We start from the raw sequence: 22692 nt of genomic DNA on the forward strand, positions 1-22692 counted from the left end.
ATAAGTAAATAAAATATAGTTTCTAATGGCACAGAAACAACTAAATACAAAAATGCCTGGTGCTATCAATACTGCAATCGAGGACCTACCAGGAAAATATGTAGACCTTGACACCTAAATGGGAGATAAAGCAGAGGAAGAAGGAATGGAGAAGAAGAGAGCAAATATACCCCAACAAACAGGAAATAATTTTAGAACAGTAGTTGAAACAGGACACACAGAGAAGATGAGGAAATGGCTAAGGCATAGGAGGGATGAGAAAAGATCACTTAACTTGAACGAGAAGAATTAGAAAGTTCCTTTGCAGGTTTGACCTTTGACAATATTGTTGGGAAAGCGACAACCTGCATTTTTCAGAGATATTAACAGAAGGAAGCAATCCAACCTTAAAAAGGATGTTGAGAGTTGTATATACAAAGTGTTTTGAAAATGACACCGGGGAAATTTTGCCACACACGAACTGGCTAGCACGAGGTTCAAAGAAATGCTTTCAGTTGCATGTCAGTGCTTTTGCCTAATTTTTGAAGTACTTATTCTATAAACGTCATTAACATGACCCTTAGGAATAGAAATTTCAAGCATGGGAAACACCAAATCACTAAAATATCATCCTAAATTTTACCATGTTTCCAGAGGATGGCATTTACTGAAAATAATCTGAGGTAATCATGATTTCTATATCTTTTACAAATATTTAACTTCCTACGCAGATGTACATGCAGTCACTAAAACAATGTAAAGAAACAACACAGGATGAGCTGATGTTGTAGAAGGGGAGGGGTCTCTTAGCAATTCCATAGCAGAGAATTCCATATTTCTTGTAACAATCAATTTTTTGAAGTACTTATTCCATTAATGTCATCAACATTAACATGACACTTTTGCATAACATTGCAACATTAACATGACATTGCCCGCCTCGGTGGAGCCGGGGAAACGTCCCAGACTGCCAACCTAGAGGTCGCGGGTTCGAAACCCACCTGGGTGGGTTATCCACCATCCAGGGTATAGGTGTATGTGATTGTTTAAACAAGATAATTGTAAGAAAGGACTAAATAGTCCTAAATTCGCTTGAGATGAAAAAGAGGACACTTTGGAATAGAAATTTCAAGCATGGGAGACACCAAATCACTAAAATATAATCTTAACTTTTAACATGTTTCCAGAGTATGGAATTTACTGAAAATGATCTGAGGTAATCATGATTTCTATATCTTAAAATCTTCTTATCAAAATTCTGACAATCCATTTTGACTAAGAGTTTGAAAATTAAACAGACCCATAATTTCCATTTTCCAATATGTCACCTACTTCTCGAGCTATTGTTGGCAAAGATTCAGTGACTTCAACTCTTTCTGCACAGTTTTGGAAGTAAGTGACCAATTTCATATCGCCATTAGCACTATAGGGGTGGAGAGAAACCAAGAATTGGTATTAGCCTGCTCTTAAGAAAGACACCACGGGGACCATAGTTTAACGTCCCATCTGACGGACAAGTGCTTCGGATGAATTACTTTCCACTAACTTGTAAGTATTAAAGCAGGGATCAGGTAGTCTACAAAAAACATCTGCCACCGCCAGGCTTTTAACCCAAAACCACAGAGAGGGAAGCCAAAACTCATGCCACCACGCCAACAAGCGTTTCAAATATACTTGACATCACCTCCAGCTTATGCCTAGCGAGTCACCATTTTCCAGCCATTTCTCTCTACCTCATATTGCTCTTGCAGAGCTCATTTTGATTTACACTCTTTAGTATGATTTCTTCCCTAAATTAAATCCATTCCAGATCAAATACATAAATGAACAGAACTCTAATGACATCAACAACTCATGGAAAGGGGGCTGAAACTTTTAAGGACTCATACAACTTCAATCTTACCAGAGAATGGTAGAAAATGGATTTTTTTCACCCAAACTCATTTTTTCCTTCCCTATATGAATGTACAGAATCCTTGACAAAAATTTTGATTTTGGGTACGACTGAAAAGGCTCAATAGATGATAGTGGGAGTTCCTTAAATAAAAGACAGAGGATGGGATTTCCAGAGTCTATCATTATAACATGAAATAGATACTGGAATAGTAATGGGATATGTAAACATGCATACATATATGCCATCAAGCAACTAGAGTAAATAACTCAAAAGCAAACAACTATTTAACATGCTGGACTTGCACCAACATTCGCTGTAAGCATGATTTTTAACATTGTAGAAAGGCAATCGGGGAAAGGGTTATACTTTATTATTTGCTGCACTATAAGCAGATTCCTTTAAAACCAGGCTCCACTGTGTACTACACACTGATTTTGTTAAGATATTGTGGAAAATTCTAAGAAAATTAAAATTTTTCTTGTTTCTTCAGGGTTTTGACACCGAAATTTGCATAAATCAACGATGAATATGTTACCTTAATATAATTTCCAATGATGGACACGTTCTTGAAATCCAGAGCAGCGTCAATTTCATCCATCACGTACAAAGGAGCAGGCTTGTAATAATGCAGTGCAAAAACCAAGGCTAATGACGATAATGTCTTTTCACCACCAGAGAGATTTGATATATTTTTCCATGATTTTTTAGGTGGCCGGACACTAAAAACCATAAAAAGAAAAATATGAGAAACCATTTTCAAACTAACTGTAGTTAAACAAGATTTCACCCTTTCTCAGCAGTTTACATTTATAAATAACTCAAAGGATTCTTGCACAGGAAGAGTTTCATCCCCCTTACTCTTAGCCTTAATCCTTAATATTAACTCAGTAATAATAAAAAATCATAATGTATTGGTCAGAGGATGATGGAAGAGTGCTCTGATGAAACTTGGGCCACAAAAACACCTGCCTGGCAAGAATCAGGAGAATTATTTATAAACAATAATCACTACACTGATAATACATAACTTACGCACAAATAACTATAAGATTCAATTTATACAATTTTATGATTATACAGTAGATTCCGGTTAATTGGGACTTATCGGAACATGTGCACTTTGCCCCAATTAAGCGGCTGCCCCAATTAAGCGAACAATCCTATATTTTTTGGACATAAAAAAACTTTTAAATTGTAGAAAGAAGACTAAAGAATGCTTATAATGCAACATAAGTTTATTAAACTATTAATTTGATTAAGAAATCAGCGAGTTTTGTTAATTTATTATCATTATTAAGAATTATAACATTTTTGTTAAAAATATTTTTCACAGCCTCGGGCGACACTGAATGAATGTCTTTTATTAAGTCCTATTAAAGAAAAGTCCTATCCTCTTGCGGATAGTATAACAACAAGAGCTTTCAAAATAGGGCAAGAATAGAACCATTTGTGAAAAATATGAGTAAATCAAAGGAGGAAAATATAAAAAATAGTATTCTGAAAACAAAAAAATTTAATTTCGTCGCGAGTATAGAGTCTATGTCGCCGACTCATGGCCCAATAAAGCGGCATGCTGTCCCAAATAAGCGGAGAATACTCTGGGGTATTCCTCTATTGGGTTCTGTTCTTCAAGATCTGCCCCAATTAAGCAGCTGCCCCAAGTAACCGGTGGACCCATTAAACAGGATCTACTGCACTGCACTGCAAGTAACCGGTGGACCCATTAAACAGGATCTACTGCACTAGCAGTGCAGCATCAAGGTAATATCTTGCTGTAGCAATTTATGCTGAGCAAAATAATACCAAAAATGTGTAAATTTCTATTGGCAGGTAATTCTATGAAATTAAATCATATGAACTGGATTGGCCTCTGATTTCCAACATTTTCATCAAAATTGGAACGTTTGCCTCCTCAAATTAGAAATATCAATAGAGGGATTTTACCAAAATTGATGAAACCAGAATAACCAGTACTGTTGGAATCGGTGTAAAAATTGAAATTAACCTGAAATTAACTCCTTCGCTAAATGGATCTAGGGAATCAACAAGCTCCAATTCAGCATCTCCACCCAAAGTGATCATCTGATATACTTCCTTCAGCTTGAAAGTAATGGTAGAGAAGCCAGCATGAAACTCTTGCTGGCGCTTTCTGCGAGCGTCATCATAGAACTGCCTTTGGGCATTCCTCTTCTTAGTTATTTCTTCTAGTTCTAGAGTTCGCTGGAGATAAAGGTCTTGCTGCAAAAAAAATATATTTAATAAGTAATTCAATTTATAACAATAAAAATATGAGATGTAAAATTATTTATTAGGAAACAATATTATAATAACATGAAGGGCAAAGATATTTAACAATGATTTACTACTGCAGAGATTCTGCATTATGAGTAAAAATCAAGAGCAGAATGGAAATCTCTTAATGAAAAGATCATGAAATTACATTAATTATAAAATCAATACCAATATAATGAAATACCTACATATACACACATGCCTCGTATAGCGCAAGGGATACGTCCCTTGGGGTCTTTGCGCTATACGAATTTGCGTTATACGAGGGCGTTTTAACATTGGGAAGTTAGGGATGCGTTCGTGGCGGCATAGGTGTTGGGTATCTAATTTCCTCTAAAGCATATATATTCCCATAAATAGCCTTGGAATACCTTATTTATATAAATTTTATAGTTTAAAATATCTTTAAAGATAGTAGGCACGCATTCAAAGACTTTTATTCACGTAAAAAAATTCATATGTGCTTTTGAAATTCCCTCCTGTCATGCGGGTGGACTAACATCTGATATCTCAGGGGTTCGTATTCCATTGCCTGCAGACCGCTTCTAATGGTTTTCCAACGCTCTTCCACTGGTTTATTGGTCATGTTCTCCCCTATTCTCTTTTCTACGGCTTTTTTAAAAGCCAGTTGATGCTGAACCTCCTTCAATTTTTCAACGTGCCATTTGTTTTTCTTCAATTTTTAAAAATTAAGGTGGCATTTCATCATAACTAAGTTATGGTCACTATCGATATCTGCCCCCAGATAGCTTTTGCAGTCCTTCACCTGGTTCCTGAATCTTTGTTTCACTAGAATGTAGTCGATTTGGAATCTTCTAAGGTCTCCTGGCATCTTCCACGTGTATCTTCTTCGCAGGGGATTTTTGAATCAAGTGTTGGAAACCACTAGCCTGTGCTCAGTGCAGAATTCAAGTAGCCTTTCTCCTCTTTCATTTTGGTTACCTAACCCATATTTCCCAATTATCATTCCGTCTTGACCTTTGCCAACGACGGCATTCCAGTCACCTAAAATAGTAATATTTTCTTACCCTCTTACCTGCTTGATAACTTCCGCTATATCTTGGTAGACATCTTCTACTTCTTCATCTTCAAAATCTGACGTAGGCATGTAAACTTGCACCACTATAGTAGCTGCAGGTTTAGTATCTATCTACACCATTACTATCCTTTCATTAAACTGCAGGTAGCTTTTAACACGCATCCCGGCGCTCTTTCTAAGCATTATGCCTACTCCAGCATTACCATTTGGCGATCCTGTGAGTATCATTCTGTAGCTTCCACTCCAAAAGTCTCCTTCTTGGGGCCACTTCATTTCGCTGATGCCTAATACGTCGAGGTTCATTCTTCACATCTCCACCTTCAAGTTCTCTAGCCTACTGCAGGTACAAAGTGATCTAACATTCCATGTTCCTATCCTTACCATTCTATCACCTTTGACCGATGTACCCTCTCGAGTAGTCCCCACCCGGAGATCCGAATGGGGTACTAGTTTACCTCCGGAATATTTTACCTGAGAGAATTCAATCATGTCATTATATAAATTGAGTGGAGCGTCTGCAACTCCTCGGGATGATAATGTGGTGGTTTCCCTTGCCTTCCACATCGCAGTACTACAGCCATTAAAGTAAATGTTACCACGCCATAGTGAAATGTGTGTCGCTGTACTGACCAGTATGGTCTCCACCTTCGCACATGTGAAGAAGAGCTGCTGCCCTCTCCCCCAGGTGATGAGAGGCATAATTGTTGACAGCCCCCAGTCACCAAATCATGGTATCTTCACAGGTATCCGTATCATTCAAATGGTCTACCTTACCCAAGGGTAGCCCAATACCCCTCAGAACACCGCCACTCTTTGTCCACGACTGCTTATTCGACGAGAGAACTCACTTATCTCGCAGCTAACCTCTATATCTAAAGGTCGACCCACCATCCGCAACCCGGTGGATGCACTCGGTGGCTTAAAGCTCAGCCGCAAGGTAATACTATTAATATGGGTAAAATGATCGCAATTTCATGTGTACTTAGTGCAAGTTCACGTTTTGTCACGAGAGCGTCAAAGTTTTTTGATTAGGCTACACTGCGTTGCGATGTTTACCAGAGGAACGATTTTGTGCAATATCAAAATTGCGCTATGCAAGGCATGGGTTCATCCTTATCTATTTAAGGAAGAATTTTTTCATTTAGAGCTTAAAGGCAACTGTTCATCCAATCCACCAACTTCCCAAACATTCAACCATTATTTAAATACAGAGAAATAACTTCTAAAAAATGTTGCATCGAATGCAAATCAATTCAATGAGTCTTGAGAGATAAACCCAGAGCGGCCACTAAAATTTAAACGTGAAATTCCAAGACTCCTCCAATTTCTTGACTAGTTTCCTTGGATACATGCATGTTTTAAAGAGGGTGGCACCTGATATCCAATTTTCTAACTTCCTGCCTATTCCCTGATGATTTAGCGATTTTCCTAACCAAACACCCCGATGTTGCAAGCTATTGGAATATTTTATTTCTCCTGAATAAAATTTTCGTGAAACTCAGAAAATGATAAAGATAAAACTGACACTTGAAGAGCTACAGCTTCGTATGAATGAAAATATGTATTTTTACCCTCAAAAGTTTTCCATTTCATATAAAACCATATTAGAGTTGGGCTGCAAAATACATAATTTAAAGGGAATTGAAAAATACGATCCCTCCATGTATTTACCATTCAGCAGCTTGTTATACATGGTGGACCATTTCAAATTTTGCAAGCCTCATCACACTATGGGGAGAGAAGAACTGTTAGCTTGAAGAAAAAGACATAAGTTGTAAGCAGCATAACGTCAATTTTGGGAGGACAAAAGCAATTTTTTATAAATATTAACTTTTGCATGTTGAAATAAAGCAATTCTTACAAAACCAGCTCCAGAAATTTTAAGTTAAAGGCGTGCTCCTCGGGGCATGATAAAAATTATGATCAAAACAATACAAAGCACATGTTCACGAAGGACCCATTGAACTGGCAATCTCCTTCCTGAGTATCGGTGCCACTACCTATATCTACGGATATTTCCTTGCTCTGCTCTGCATATACTTTCCGCTATGTCTTCCCGGTTAAGAAGAGGAAAGCAGCTTCCAACAGATTGTACGTTTGAATGCCCAGATGTGCTACATTGATGGTATAAGTAATACAGGGTTCCCACTCTCACAAAATTATAAAATTCACGGTTTTTTACAGGTTTTCACGGTCAAAATTGCATCAAATTCACGGTCTGTTGATAAGCCACTATAGGAAGATATATTGATCACGTAAAAATCACTGGCTGCACGTTAACTAAAAATATATTAAACGCAATAAACGCCAGGAATGCAAAACGCAGCAATGAAAGTGCTCTTATGACGTCGCCCATCGTTAGCAAATTTTAGGGCCGGCTAAAGGTTGAGAGTGGGAAAATAGAGGGTGACAGGGAAGTGAAGAGGTGTCTGATTTTTCACCAGGGTTAATGATCACTTTGGTCAAAGGTCTTCCAGTCACAGCCTTAGGGTCTGTGTGTCGTCATGACACATGGACCAATATTTGCGCCTCAAATATACGTGTGCAGATAAATGCATGCACTGTGTCTGCACGCAACTCGGCCTTGAAACATGATCAAAGTATCGATTTTTCTTTTGATCTGTCAATCGTAGATCTACAATCAAGTTTGAGAGGTTTTTTAAGGTTTTACGACGAAATTCACGGCTATTTCCAGGTTTTTTCACGGTAGACGAAATTCACGGCTTATTCACGGTTTTAAGGTTTTCACGGTTGAGTGGGAACCTTGTAATAACAGTCACTCCTAAACATTGAAGGTGCTTAATTCATGCACATCAGTCAATAGTTTAAGAAAGTGAAACAAAAGGAGCAATAAAAATAATAAGCAATAAGAAAAATTTCCCATCTAAGCATCTCCCTAAATTTTACCAGAATTTCACAATTATCTCATAACTCCACATTATTGGGATGACAAAAATCGGATGGCATTGAAGATAAACCCTAAAACAAATTAAATTAAAGTATGTTGTGAAAATAATTTTTTGAGTACTACCTAGATGATGATCTGAATGACACGTTGGGAATGAAATATTAAAATAACCAAAGCATAGCGTAAGCAAGTATTTTTCATCATCTCTGATATTCCAAGTCCCATCAACAAAACACAAAATTCTATGAACTAATTTCAAGTTTTGCAGTACACATCACCAATGTATCACTTACTTTTGCCTTATATTCCGCCACCAGAGAGAGATTTGGCTTTTCCTGAGAATTAATTTTTTCTTCCAAGACTTGAATACGGTACTGAAGGTTTTGGATGTTTATACCATCTCTACCCTCAGCACCTAACTCTTCAACTGTCAACTGCTTTAACTCTCTCCCAATTTCATCTTCGTTTTCCTCAGCTTCTTGATCTTGCATTGAACCAACATCAGGAACATCTTGAAGAGTCAATTCATTTAGCTAAAAGAGAGTTAAAACGATGCATAATCATGGTGGCATACATGACAAACAATATTTACATGTTTCATATTTGTTTCATAAACACGGATACATTTTTTAGCTCTCAATATTTTCCTCGAGCCAACCATAAAGAATTTCCCGGTTCAGGTACTTTGAGTACACAAGATTTTCAACACCTGCATTATGAGAATTAAAATTAATGTATGAAGACTAGTAGAGATTGATATACAGTAGAACCGCGACAAACTCCATAATCCTTTTCAAAAATTAAATTAAGAGATCAATAATAGATAGCAATAATATCGATAGCAATCATTTTTTGATCGTAGATGTTGGCACCATATTTCAAATATTCTGTATATCTTTCATTCTGAATACTCGGGCTCTGAGTTATCTTTTTATTTATCTCTGAACATGAAATATGACATTTTCAAACATTTTTCGGTGAGGTGAACATCTACTCCTACTGAACTAAAAATTGAATGTGAACCCCTAAGATAGGCAATTGGCAATTTTGGAAGGAAGAAAGTAGAGGGGATGAGGAATTAGAAGTACAGTAAACTCTTGATTTTAAGAAGTCAGTGGGACCGGAAAATTGGCACTTCGTAAAATCGAGTTTCGTAATTTCAAACCTTTTTTATAAGTCACGAAAAAAATGTTCGCTTTTGTTTCTACCGCCCTTTTTTGTCTTTAACGGTCTTATTTAAATGTTTTTGGTGGTTATTCTTGGTATTATTCATAGAGAAGGCTTTTTGCTATCCATTTATGCTGTGAAAGATCGTTAAATAATTATACCACCATAAAATTCCCATTTCTCGTTCATACTTCAACATCAACGATCGCTTTTTCCGACAAGTTTACAAAACGAAATCAAATAATGAATTGCAAAGTTTATTACAAGAATTTAATGTTATAAATTTGTGGTTAGGAGCGAATAATAGCTATTAAGTACGCGTTAGATAGATATTTGTTTCTAGCACCCACGGAATTTTAGCGGCAGCCGGCCTAACCGCCATTTATATCGCTCTCTATCGCTCAGTGACGAGAAAAAAAAGAAAAACGAAGGCATTCACCCGTTTCCAAAATAACCTTCGTAAGTTAATATTTCGAGTAACTCCGTGTTTTCAACTGAATGTGCTATCTTTATAATTAGTTATTTTCATTGAGATTCAGTTACGAGCATAAATTACTTAGGATATCTTCTGGCGAATATTTGAAGTAAATTTTGTTTGAGTTCTCCGTCCGGATACTGTGCTCCATCATCTTTGCAGACGTTGCTACGAAAGACTTAATTCTTAATCACGACCATATTCTTCATACCGTGTGTGAAGTGCTATGTTCATATAGTATTTCTCTCTTCTTTTATGCCGACAGGAGCAAGGTTCCAACCGGAAAACGACAAGAGAAACATCTTCCATTATCGGAGAAATAAATAGAGAATCGTTATTATCCGCATTGATTGTTTTCCTACAAGAGATGTTTCATAATTTCTCAACGTGTGTGAAGTATTGGTTCACTTGCGTGAATTCTCAAAAATGTCACGCAAAAACTTGTACCTTCACCTCATTTAGTTTTCATGTTCCTTTCTCCGCCGTATTGAAAGTTATGCTAAGGATCATTGACATAGAGAAAAGATTTTCTTAGCTTTAGCACTAAAAAATAGTCGCGCCATAATCGTAAATAAATATAGTGTGGAAAGAGCAAAGAAAATAATTTCAATTGAAACGTCAGCAGAGAAAAAGAGAGAGAATTATAAGCGCGGCACCATTTCCCCGATAGTGGAAGATACTTCTTCGGCCTCTCTTCGGTTAATAACTTACCCCCGTTGCAGGTAAAGATGAACCATGCCCTTCTCCACAATCGGGGAACGTTCCTAGTGGGTGGGGTGAATAGGAGTGGGATGGGGATTGCCTGAGGAAAGAAGTGGTCAGCATCCGGTGGGGTGGAGGGGGCAGGAGAAAGAAAGGTGGGGAAAAGGCCTTCAGCTCTGCCTCAGTTTACGTTTGGGGGGCGTATTTTTCTACGACGCACTCAATGCTCCGTAGCCTTGGGGGGGAGTGAATGGGAAATGCTGGGGAAGGAGGGATTTGGGATGCGTAAGGTGGGTGTCGGCAAGATCAGCAGAAGGCCGCGGGAGGAAGTAAACAAAGTCTTTGGAAAGAAAGTTCCCTCGGCATAGGAAAACAGGGAGACGCGCGAGAAGAAAGTTCATGGTTAGAGTTAAAAGTGCGTCTTCATTACGAGTAGCCTGAAAAATAAGTTTGTGGTTAATAGAGCCCAATACTTATGATATTTAAGTTGTTTATTCAGGAAGGCTGTTATACACACGAAAAGATATTGCTAAAAAAATCTATTTTTTTTCTTTTTGCCCTTCTCCATCGCCGCTTCCACCATGGTTTCTCACTTGCATAAATGGGAATGAAATTGGGGACCTAACTCGTTAGCCATATCAAATATCTTAATGTTTGGATGGGAGCGTGTACTTCTTTTTTATTTGGTGAAATTACTTCTTCACTTTCATCTTCGTCGTCACTGCTATTCTGACTAGTCCCGGCCGCTGCTTCTTCCGACGCAGGTACCGGCGTCCCATTGTCGCAAGCCCGGAGATCATCGTCATGGGCAATATAATCGCTTGATGTTGCGCTCTGTGCTCTTCCTGCTTTTTCTAAGAATTTTTCAAAATCATCTTTTAAGCCTCTAATCTCATCCGCGATTTTATCCGCTGCAGCATCCTTAAGGTATAACGTAACGAATCAACCATAGCCGTGATATTAAAGCAGTAGAATTACTAGTAGGCGAGTTTTATCAATTACCAACCTCGAAAACATCCTCATGATGCGATATCAAAGGGAATCCGGCCGATTTCCAGCAATTTGCGATTATAGTGGAGTACAACTTTGAACCGTGTTTCTGCGATGAAAAATGACAATTTTATTAACTTGGCCATTTTAGTAAAGTTAACAAAATCGTTATCTCTCGTCGCAGAAACACGGTTCAGAGACGTACTTGAATGCCTGATTGGCAGGAGTGCGATGCAAACAATTATTTTTTGATGATGGCGTTGATTGATAGATTTTCAAAATGCAGTTAGAGCGGTCAGTTTTGGGGAGGGAGGCTCGGAGGGTCGAAGAGAGGAGCCTGCGAGGGTTAGCTCGTCGAGGAAAGGGTCCCGGATTAGGGACCCTTCGAAGTGCTTCGGCGAAAAGTAGTCAAGTAGTCTTCGAAGTACGTCACAGCAGCCTGCCTTGCGAACGTACCAGGTACGTTCACAGCAGGGCAAAGGTTTAATTAGGAGTGTACGAAATACACCGCGCGATCTTCCTGACATGTTAAACTACGAAGTATTGTCGATGTTTACGAATAGGCACGTAAATAGGGGCATTATGTCAGTCGCGATATTTTTACTGAACTCCTACTTCCCCTTAATTCCCTCCGTGAGGTTTTAGGCTAACCCTTTCTCTCTAAAGTTGCACTATGATTTACGATTTCACACTTTTGATGAACCACAGTTGGAAGCGCTGATTTTTTAGCTACTAACGCCGGCGTAACTAGTTTTGTTGACAAATATTTCGCCATAGTTCGTATAAACGAATGCCTTTTCGCTCCTGGGGACCGATCCGAGGTTCGTAAATTCAAAACATTTCGTATAATCGAAACTTCGTATAATCGAATAGCGCCATGTATTTACCATAGGCTTTTCGCCGGGACCGCCATATCACTTCGTATAATCGAAAACTTCGTAAAATCCTGCTTCGTATAATCGAGAGTTTACTGTACATATTGTTGTGTCCTTGGATGGTCAGATGCAGTTTGCCTGCACCCACGAGTGCAGATACTCAATGAAGGACACACAAGTGCCCGAAACTGCTAAAAGTCATCTCCTCACGACCTCTACACACTTGGGCGGACGCAGTGGACGAGTCGGGCTATTGTGGGCCCGTGCATCGAGGTACACCTTTGGGAAAGAAGAGCGGATGCTGTGATTTCTGTCAATGCATATCCCACGACCTAGGCTGGTGAAAAACAGGATGGGTTCCAATTATGAAGAGACAAGAATTCTTCTCAGCAATAGGGAAGTGCACTAATTTTTTTTTATAGCTGAATTTGAAAGTTTAGCCTAAAAAAGAAACATTAGTATAGTCACTTTTTTTCCTGCATCTCGGGTATGCACTTTAAAACGTTTTGAAAGTCGGAAAATTTCATGTTGCGCTGAAACACAGTGCCTCCATCTTGATTGAGATGTGACGTCACAAGGCAGTAGTCACCAGTGGAGTAACGCGGTATTCCGTCGCCTTCTTTAGCGCGGCGAGAGTTTCCGGGAATCGGTGGAGTTTGCTTCCTAAAAATGTCGGCTAGTACGGAAAATATGAATTCAAAAAAGAATCATAAATGATTTTTTGTTCCAAATTTCATCTCGACGTCGAAACAAAAGCCTGGAGAAGATATTCATTCCCGTGCCTTAAGCACAAGCCATACGGAATAAATGGTTCAAGGCTGCTCCTAACTCTTACCTATCGATGATATTCTGTTTTGAAGATCATTTGAAGGTACTGTAAGATCAAATTGATATTTACATTATAATAATATACTTAATAGGTACCTCAGTCATATCAGAAAGTGTGTTGAGTCAAAATACAGCATCTTCCGCGTAGACCTATGAAATGTATAAACTGAAAGTAGTTTGGTTTAAGAATTATGGCGCGACTGTTATGTTACACGACCGGGCAAAATGCGTACTTTGCCCATGATATGTGCATATATGATAACAAACGATTTTGTTAAAGTTAATCTTTATTTGTTGAAATTAGTACATTTATAGGTGATACAGATATAAAGGTACACGGCAGGTCGCGCGGCGTAATTTATACTCCACTGGTGACGGGTTCATCTTGCTGATCCTAAAAATTAGCTCCAATACCTCGAACTTTGAAAACTCGCAATATAGGCAGTCAAAGTACATTGTAGGAATACACGAGACCATTCTAGCCCAGAATGTACGTACAATGTTGAAATCCTTAGTTTTCAAAGATTGACGTATTTTATACGCCAGCTCGCCCGGTCCAGGGTTATCAACTTTTATTTCATCCTATTTGTTAATTGAAATTATATTTCGGAATGGTTCTTTTAGCACTGCTACTGAGGTAAACTGATAGGTACTCAGTACCTAGTACTGAGATAGGTACTAAGTAAGTAAACTCCCTTTGGAGTAATGTGAATTACAAGTGTTCGAGAATTATGGCATTTTATATTCGTTTTGTGTTCTTATTAATTATGACTGTACGCATATTATTGCTTGCCGCGAGCCTTTAATGGTATGTGCTCGTGCAAGACTGGTTTTCATTTTTAATGTGGAAGTTGGTCAGTATAAGCAAAGAAAAATTTAAAATTTTAGCGAACACCAACCCTTGTAGTCGTCGCATCTCTGCGTTTGTAATGACACTGCTAAAATACCTAAACGCCATTATGATGATAAAAAAATTGTCTCATGTCTCTGATTGCTGCAATTAAAAATAATGATAAACTTAACGCCGTATGATCATAATGAAGGCAAAATATACTGCCGTGACGAAGTCTTGAACCCGATTCCTCAGGGTGACACGCTAGACGCTAATCAGACACGCTACCACTAACCCAATTGACCCATTCTGTGTTGATAGATATTTTAAATTTATATATGACTTGTGAAAAGTACCGCATGAAAATTAATTAATTACAGCCTAACTAAGGCCCTAATTGAAAAAGACGGAGCAAGGTACGTGGTCTCCCCTTGTAAGCTTTAACGCCTCGCATTTCTATGAAGCGTTGAACCTGTCCTCCTTTTTCAAAAATTCAGTGACCATAAATACATCAAAGTTTGGTATACCATTTATAAATCGTTGGAATTTTCCTTCTCCCAACCAATATTAACTTTTCTTGAACCCATCCTGGACAGCAATCCATTGAAAAAATCAGCCTGCACGGAAATAAGGCTAACATCCCATGATTCTAGTTGCGAAGGGCGAACGTTCCGGCCGGCGTGAATACATACGCAGCGAATAAGTCTTGCAGCAAACGTCTGAAATAGGTGTATTAGTTTGACTCAGTTCTTACAAAAAAGGTTTTGGCATGATAAACGGCATTGTGCCAAAATATACCCAGCGAAAAATAAATACCATCATCTATTTATTAAAGATTCAATGTGCTATTCGCACTACTCTTTCCAAACTTGAAGTTGACACGTAAATGACTATTAATATATTACGCAATGATGAAGTCATGTACTCAAAAGAGAAGCATCCACATATATATTCTGAAGATATTTTATGACAGCAAAAAACGGATACCCTCAAATTCAGTAATTTTTCTATGCAATAATAGTGGTAGAACTAAACGGCGTAGAAGCTGCCTTCTGCTACTGCCTTGTGACGTCACGGCCAATATTCAACATGGACACCCGTTTTAGCGGCCTTTGAATTTTTCCATATTTCGGACGGTCATCTCGAATCAAGTATTCACTATTAGGATTTAAAATGTGGTTTCACGACATTATGTTATTCTAAACTCTAATTTAAAACATGTGTTTGGTGCATTTGAAACACTAGTTTACTTCCCTATTGTCAGTCTTTGGCCCAACGTTGGAATGCACCCTGAAGAGTACCAGCCTCCCAGTGAACCAGAGAAAGAAAGAGAGACTCTAACTCAGATGGTAATAAATCCATTATGTGTTTGGAAGTCTTGACTACAATTTCTCCTGAGCTTCCCCAGTTCTAGCCCGGATGGTCCACAGTCCCGATTTTCAGGGCCCTGGTCACCATAGGGTTTTGACAATATTATTGGGTGATCTACTATCTGCAATTATGCAGGATTAATAAATGGTGAAATAGTTCTTAAATTAAATTTCTGAAGTTAAAATTTCTAATTGGCCAATACACACAGATGGTCGAAAATACTGTTTCTCGGCCCCGGTTATAAGTGGATGGCATGAACGGAAAAGGAGGACCTTGAACAAAATATGTATATGGAACAGGTAAAGAAGGATGAGAAAGAGAAGACATACTTAGGTGTGAAAAGGTTAGCTGATAGGAGGATTGAGAGGAGAGCTGCGTCAAACCAATATTAGGATTGTTGACCTCTGATGATGAATTCCATTTGATTCATAAACTTTCCTGTTTTTCTTCCCACTGCATTGTTCTTCATAAGCAACCAAAATCTTAGCAATTTTTTAATCGTAATTTGTGAGTTTATAAGAGGAATGCATTTAATGTTGATGAATTATGTCACCTTCATTGAAACTAAAGCTACAATGTATGGCACTACACAAAATCCAATTAAAAAATTTAAGCTTCACAGCTAAAAATTTGCTACTTTTTAGGTACCTGGAATTTCTTTATGTTCTACTGTACATTAGGACATTAGGAATAATGAATAAAACATCCACGTGAATAGTATTAATGAAGCAAAAATAAATTCAACCTTTTCCAAGGGCAAAACTGAAGTAAAGAAACTGGAGTCAAAAATACTATGGATGCAAATAATTCACTAAAAATCAGTCATTGAAAAATCTACATGCATTCTTAAGTGCATGAATTCAGCAACAATGAGATGTCTATTGCTATCAAATCTAGTGAATTAAATATTAACGATAAGAGGCTAAAATACAAAAAAATGCTCAGCCTATATGGCTACTGAGTTTGTTCTAAAATGTAATCATATATGTACCTTCTTTTGAGTTAATGCAATTTTTGATTTGCACTCTTTTACTCCATCTTGAATGGATTCATATTTTTGTTCAATTTTTAATAATGCACTCTTCAACTGGTTCTCTTCTTTTGTTATTTCATCAACCTCCCTCTTCAAGCCACAAGTTCCTTCACTTTCACCTTCAATTTTGTTCTAGAAAGACAGATTTCAAAACAATTCATTTTTGAAATTAGAACCCTTAATGCACTATTATGCCAATGAATATTAACATATGAAAAGATGCTCTTGATCTTAAATAATTACATATAAATGAATAAACACTATTATAGATATCACCATTTATGTATTTTTTATATTATGATGCAAATTGATGCCATTATTTTGTATTTCAATGGTGTTGACTGTAAAAATAGATATCTTAATATTCTGAAAACTATTTTTGAAATTCAACTTAAGGAAAATTATAGTGCCTACTTAAAACTTTTGTCATAAAAAGGCTAAAAAATACTGTACACTTGAAGCACAAGCACCCCTTTATTTTAATAACTTAGTAAATAAATTAGTAATAAATTTTTAATAAAGTCATATTCATAACAAAAATTTCTGAAACAAATCAGAAGTTTTCAAATCTGGAATATTGGAATCTGGAGTCTATGTTCCACAACTGAAATTGGTCTATTAGGAACTTGTATGGAACAGATACGGAACCAATAGGAAACCCATATGGAACGAAGGTAACCGAGCATGAAACCATTCAGGAAAAAATGAGACAGATGGTAGAATAGGTATGGCATCAACTGAAAAATGAATGGGAATTTAAGAACCAATAGGAAATTAGTACAAGTATTATACGTAAAGTCAAAGGGAACAAATTTGACGCTAATGAAACTACACACTAGTTAGCCACAGGTGGACTTTATTTCGCACCGGTTAACACACTGGTGGGTCAATCATTTCATGTGGTACCATCCAGTCTGGCAAAAGTGCACCCACTCGAGGGTTAAAATCCACCCTTGGGAGCATTGAGTTTGATCCCACTGGTGGGTCACAGCTAACTTTTCCGGTTGGGCAAAAATAAGTTATCATCTATAAACACAAAATTTAACGACTCTAACTTCTTACTTTTCTAAATGGTGACGACTACAAAATGAAGAAAAATAATACATATGTTTATCATCGAGAGAGGTGGACTTAGGGTGTCACCAACTATTAAGCTATGCCACAATAAACCTGTTAAGCTTTTTCCGATAACGCAGCAGAGAATTGAACCAAAATCATCAGGATGGGAAACGAACCTTGGAATACTCAACTACATAATATAAATCTCATTTGCATCATAAACTCATCAAATTTATTTATTTTTAAAATATAATAATGTTTGAAAGTTAATATACACTTTAAAATATATTATTCCATAATTTCTATATCATATATTATAAAGTTCCATGGCTATACAAATATGTATAGAGTTCCATTTGGAACTTAGGCTCCATATCATGAGCACAGGCTCCATTTTTAGAACTCAAGTTTCACATCTGAAACTCTAATGCTCATTCCATATAAGTTCCAAATCTGAACCTCAGGTTCCACATCTAAAACCAACATTCCAAATCTAAAACGTCCACTAGTTCCATATCAGGAACATCACTTCCATTTCAGGAATTGTTGTTCCATATTTAAAACCTTGGTACCAAATCAGTTTCAGATCTGACTATGGTTGGGAATTATTAGGACATTTTACTTAATAACTCCTTCAGCATTTCAAAAATATATACCAAATTTTGGCATGAGGGAGGGGAGATTTGTTTTAGACCATCAATCCACAAAACAAAATAAAACATAATAAATCATATGCATCACTTGCAAAGACTGATTGGAAAAGTAGACATTGAAAGATCAATGGAATAAAACAACCTTTCACAATTTAAAAACAAACTCACAGCCAAATCTTCAATTCTTCTCATCACGTCTGCTGCCATTTCCTCAACCTTAGTACGCTCAGCTTGCATTTCTTTCATTTCATTTTCTGCATCATGAATTTCACGTTCAAGCCTCTGGATATTATCAGAAGATTTTTTTGCATTCCTGCAAATAGATAATCACATCAACAGCTTTCAGCATGTGGCCATGAAATACAAATCACAAAATAATTAGTGATGTAAAGGAATGATGAAAAAATACATCAGAGTGAGCTTGGATAGTGATTGCCACAGGACCTTTCCACAGCATTGCCGATTTTTCATCTCTATTTTGCATAGAGATGAATAAATTAAACAAGCTTCCTACCTTTCTGCAGTTTTTATAGCTACTTTGAGGCGACGAATTTCAGCAGTTATTTTCTCAATCCTTTTAACACAGTCTTCCAGCTTTTTTTGGGCTGCTTTTGTCCGACTGCCAGTAATTTCCTTTATCTTGTTCGACAAGGCCTCTACCTTGGTCTGAACTTCTTCTGCTATATCACTTTCCTTTTTATACACTGGTTAAAATAAAAAAATAGAAAATTAAACATTAAATTCTACACTAAGAATAGCAGAGAATACGTAATTCATACACCTATTGGCAATTCAACACAGTAAAATCTCTTTCAGGGCCACAGGAAAAATGTGGAGCAATTATTGACAAAATACATTCCTGAAGGAAGAACCAGAATGCAAAAAGGAGAATAGTTACACATTATATGCTATTTTTCCCGTTTGCCTCACTTAGTTGATAAATTCCCCATCATATTAAATTCCCACTTTTTTAGCTATTTTCTGAAAAGCATTTTCAGACCTTTGAGAAGAGTATATTAAATTGATTTTTTTGCATTCAACACGTTTCAGTGACTTAAAATTATATTTTTGGTACATAGAAATCTATCCCAATCACTACAGACTATAAATCTAAAAAAATGGAAGGTCCTCAATAAGTGCTTTTCCGCATTTACAGTTTTACGTTTTTACGCCCAGAAAAACCTTAAATCAGGATTCCACTGTATTTACCAAAATAAATACAATAAACTACCCTTTCCGAACAATACTAACCTTTCTTTCTCTTTTCTAAAGCATCTGTAAGTGCTTTAACAGTTGATGCAACTGGAGTGGCTTTTCTAAGGGCTTCTTCCTGGTCTTTCAACTGAATTTTATTCAAAGCATCCATCTCCACAAGGGACTAGAAGCAAAAAACAATGTATATACTTTTTTATTCTGAAAATAAATGACTATAATAGCTCATCATGCAACAACCAAATTTTGGTAAAATGAAACACCAAGTTAATGCCATAAAGATTTAATAAGACACTACCAGTTTCAACTACCGCTGGCAATCATCATGATAATATTTTATTGGTGATCTACAAAATATATTTAATCCTCTTCCAAATGGTGTGTTCATTCCGAAAACTTGACAGATAACGTTACATGAGGGGGGAAGTAAGTGGAGGAGATAGGGAACTAATGAGGTGTATTCTCTAGGTGCTATCCTTCCTGAGCAACTCCGGGTGGCCTGCTACTTTACAATAAAATCAAATCACCTTTTCACCAATTTATCAATCCTCCTGCATTAACCAATGAGTCAACTGCTCCACTAAGCATTTCTTTCATTTAATTGTTGCCTCTATCCCACTATCCCACAAAGACCCTAGGATATGACAGCACTACAAACAATAACAACCAAAGCTACATACAAAAAAGTTTACCTGAATTTCTATTGAGATAGTATTGATCCTAGTTTTAGCATCCCTTAGACTCTTTACAAGCCCTTGTTTTTGATCAGTCAAAGCAATCTGTCTCGATCTCAGCTGTGATATTTTCTGAGTAAGCTCAGTAACTTTTTCTTCGAGCCGTTGCATCTCATTAGGATCAACAGAGTCCATAGATGAGCGAGACAATGACTGCCCCATCCTTCCTCTGAGTGTTCTCTTACCACCACCAGACATGGTTCCTAAAAATGAGAAAGTTAGCAATGAAAAAAGTAGAATCAAACACTGGAAGAAACAGAAGTTTAGAGATACAAAATGATAAATCTGTAATAATATATTGTGACATACATTCTACACAGTGCTTGTATCTTAAAAGTGAGAAAATGTGAAGAGTTAGTTGACAGTGCTAGTCAGCAGACTAGATGATGAGTTAATCCTGAATAACATTTTGTGTTGCTATTTCATCACAAGTTGTACTTCAATATAATAGCAGTTAAACCAAAAATTATTTCTCATTCTGCAACTCCTTCCCATAGGTTACAGAATATATACTAACGTACACTATTGAGGGCGTTGGAAACTTCCTGAGAACTTATATCAAAGAATTTGTTCCATTGAAATGATTCAAGAAAGTTTTTTTTGTTTGGTTATCTGATAGAGATGAATGGATGGATATACACATTAACTGTAACTCAGTAAAACCTCAATAATTCAAAACAGAAGGCAACAAAAACAATGGACTTCAAATAATATGGACTCAAATGAAATACACTTTCTGAAAATTGGCAAAACTATTTAAAAATTTCCAGAAAATAGTGTACTACTGCATACAATTTCTATCAATATGCACAAGATATAAGAGATTTTGGGCAGATTATGGCCAAGTCTAACTTTAGTTTAATTTAGAGAAGCATCACAAATGAAAAAACAACTTCGTTTTCTTCCACTAATTTATTTTGACGGTACGACATGTTTCGACCTTGAGCGGTCATTTACGAGTACAAAATTTTGTCAAAAGTCGTGTAAATTTATACCAGGAAGGGACTTGAGAAGGTTGGAGGGGGAAGTGGGTGTTAGGAGGGGGGGGGGGTAATGGGTGGCGGTTATGGTGAGGGATGGGAAAACCTCGCATGTCCTCGCAGTGGTTTTCCCATCCCTCACCATAACCGCCACCCATTACCCCCCCCCCTCCGAACACCCACTTCCCCCTCCAACCTTCTCAAGTCCCTTCCTGGTATAAATTTACACGACTTTTGACAAAATTTTGTACTCGTAAATGACCGCTCAAGGTCGAAACATGTCGTACCGTCAAAATAAATTAGTGGAAGAAAACGAAGTCGTTTTTCATTTGTGAACTTTAACTTCCACAAAGTTGAGCCGGAAACCAGTGAACGTATTAGAGAAGCATGTATGCATACTCAGACATGATTGCATGGAACATAAAATATCTTATAACATGTAGGTATTATTTTGATATAATAAAACTATAAATATCAACATAGTTAAACGACTCACTTTTACTCTAACTCACCCTCAGACTCCCTTAAGTCACTCACTTTTACCACCCACAACATACAGATATCCTGCCTATGTATCTCTTGTTTAATTTCAATTTTCAACAAATTTTAATGAAATGAACTCACCTGAGGGCTCGATGAGTTCTCCTTTTAAGGTAACAACACGGTGGCGGACTGCTCCTAAACCAATCTTGGTGGCAATTTCCACAGTGGGAGCAACAAGTGTCTCACGCAGCCCAAAATAAAATGCAGTTGCAAGACGCTGGTCACTGATCTTAATCAGATCAAAGAGTCTTGGAATCTTGTCAGGTCTGTAAATGAATAGAGAAGAAACATTTCCTCACTTTTGAAAGTTCATTCAGTTAAATCGGTAAGGCAAGTCGTAGCACATGAGAGGTACTGAAAGCAAATATGGGGCTGACACAATACACTAAGAAAGACTGAGTGCCAGGCCACCTGAAAGTGGCCCTATCAGCCCAGAAATGTAATCAAGTAAATGATTGTTCGATATTTTAAAGCTATTGAAATATATTTAATAAAGAGTGGAATAAAAATTTCTAAGTGCTTTGACGTCATATGCAGCGAAAGGAAAGCAAACAAACATTACACAGTCAACAGATTATGGAATCAACATACCTAAGTTCCTTCATCCAGCATGCATCAAAGTGTCAAACAGTATGGGTAACAGAGGCATTGTTTACAATTACTTGGAATCACATGCAAAAGCAATTGGATGATAGGAATATACAATGAGGGAAAAGTGTACTAATCAACACACCTTGATCATATTGATGGTTGTGATGCAACAACTACAAAATAAATAATTACAAAGTACATACATACTTGATTATTATACAAGGATAGCAGGAAATTCAACCACTGAATGTGGCAGCAAATCTCATTTTAGTTCAAATATTATCAACCACCAACCTATACAATCGCCACTTCCAATTGTCTGTGCTTCTCTTATTATCTCACATTCAATAACATGTTTTTTTTCCCCACATACTGGGTGGAGACAGTCATCTCTGAGTCTCTTCAAAGTCAACAGTAATTCCAAAATTAATTATGGCAATAGGATATCATAAGGGGATGAGATAATCCAGAAAAATATTCTGACGAATATTTCTCAGGTTTGCAGCCAGGTTAATGCTTTTATACAAGCCGA

General features: G+C 37.1%; 1 protein-coding gene across 1 annotated transcript in view; it reads right to left on the reverse strand.

Moving 5' to 3' along the window:
* The window catches only part of LOC124161310 (structural maintenance of chromosomes protein 4), a 49944-nt gene that overhangs the window by 1073 nt on the left and 26179 nt on the right, over nt 1-22692 (reverse strand). Inside the window, exons 12-20 of the mRNA XM_046537619.1 lie at nt 21651-21835; nt 20005-20249; nt 19352-19478; nt 18615-18804; nt 18269-18413; nt 16347-16520; nt 8409-8648; nt 3882-4114; nt 2412-2595 (exon numbers count right to left, since the gene is read on the reverse strand). Of these exons, the coding sequence (XP_046393575.1) occupies nt 2412-2595; nt 3882-4114; nt 8409-8648; nt 16347-16520; nt 18269-18413; nt 18615-18804; nt 19352-19478; nt 20005-20249; nt 21651-21835 (1723 nt within the window). The remainder of the gene's footprint in view (nt 1-2411; nt 2596-3881; nt 4115-8408; nt 8649-16346; nt 16521-18268; nt 18414-18614; nt 18805-19351; nt 19479-20004; nt 20250-21650; nt 21836-22692) is intronic.

This window comes from Ischnura elegans, chromosome 6, assembly GCF_921293095.1.
Source record: "Ischnura elegans chromosome 6, ioIscEleg1.1, whole genome shotgun sequence".
NCBI lineage: Eukaryota > Metazoa > Arthropoda > Insecta > Odonata > Coenagrionidae > Ischnura > Ischnura elegans.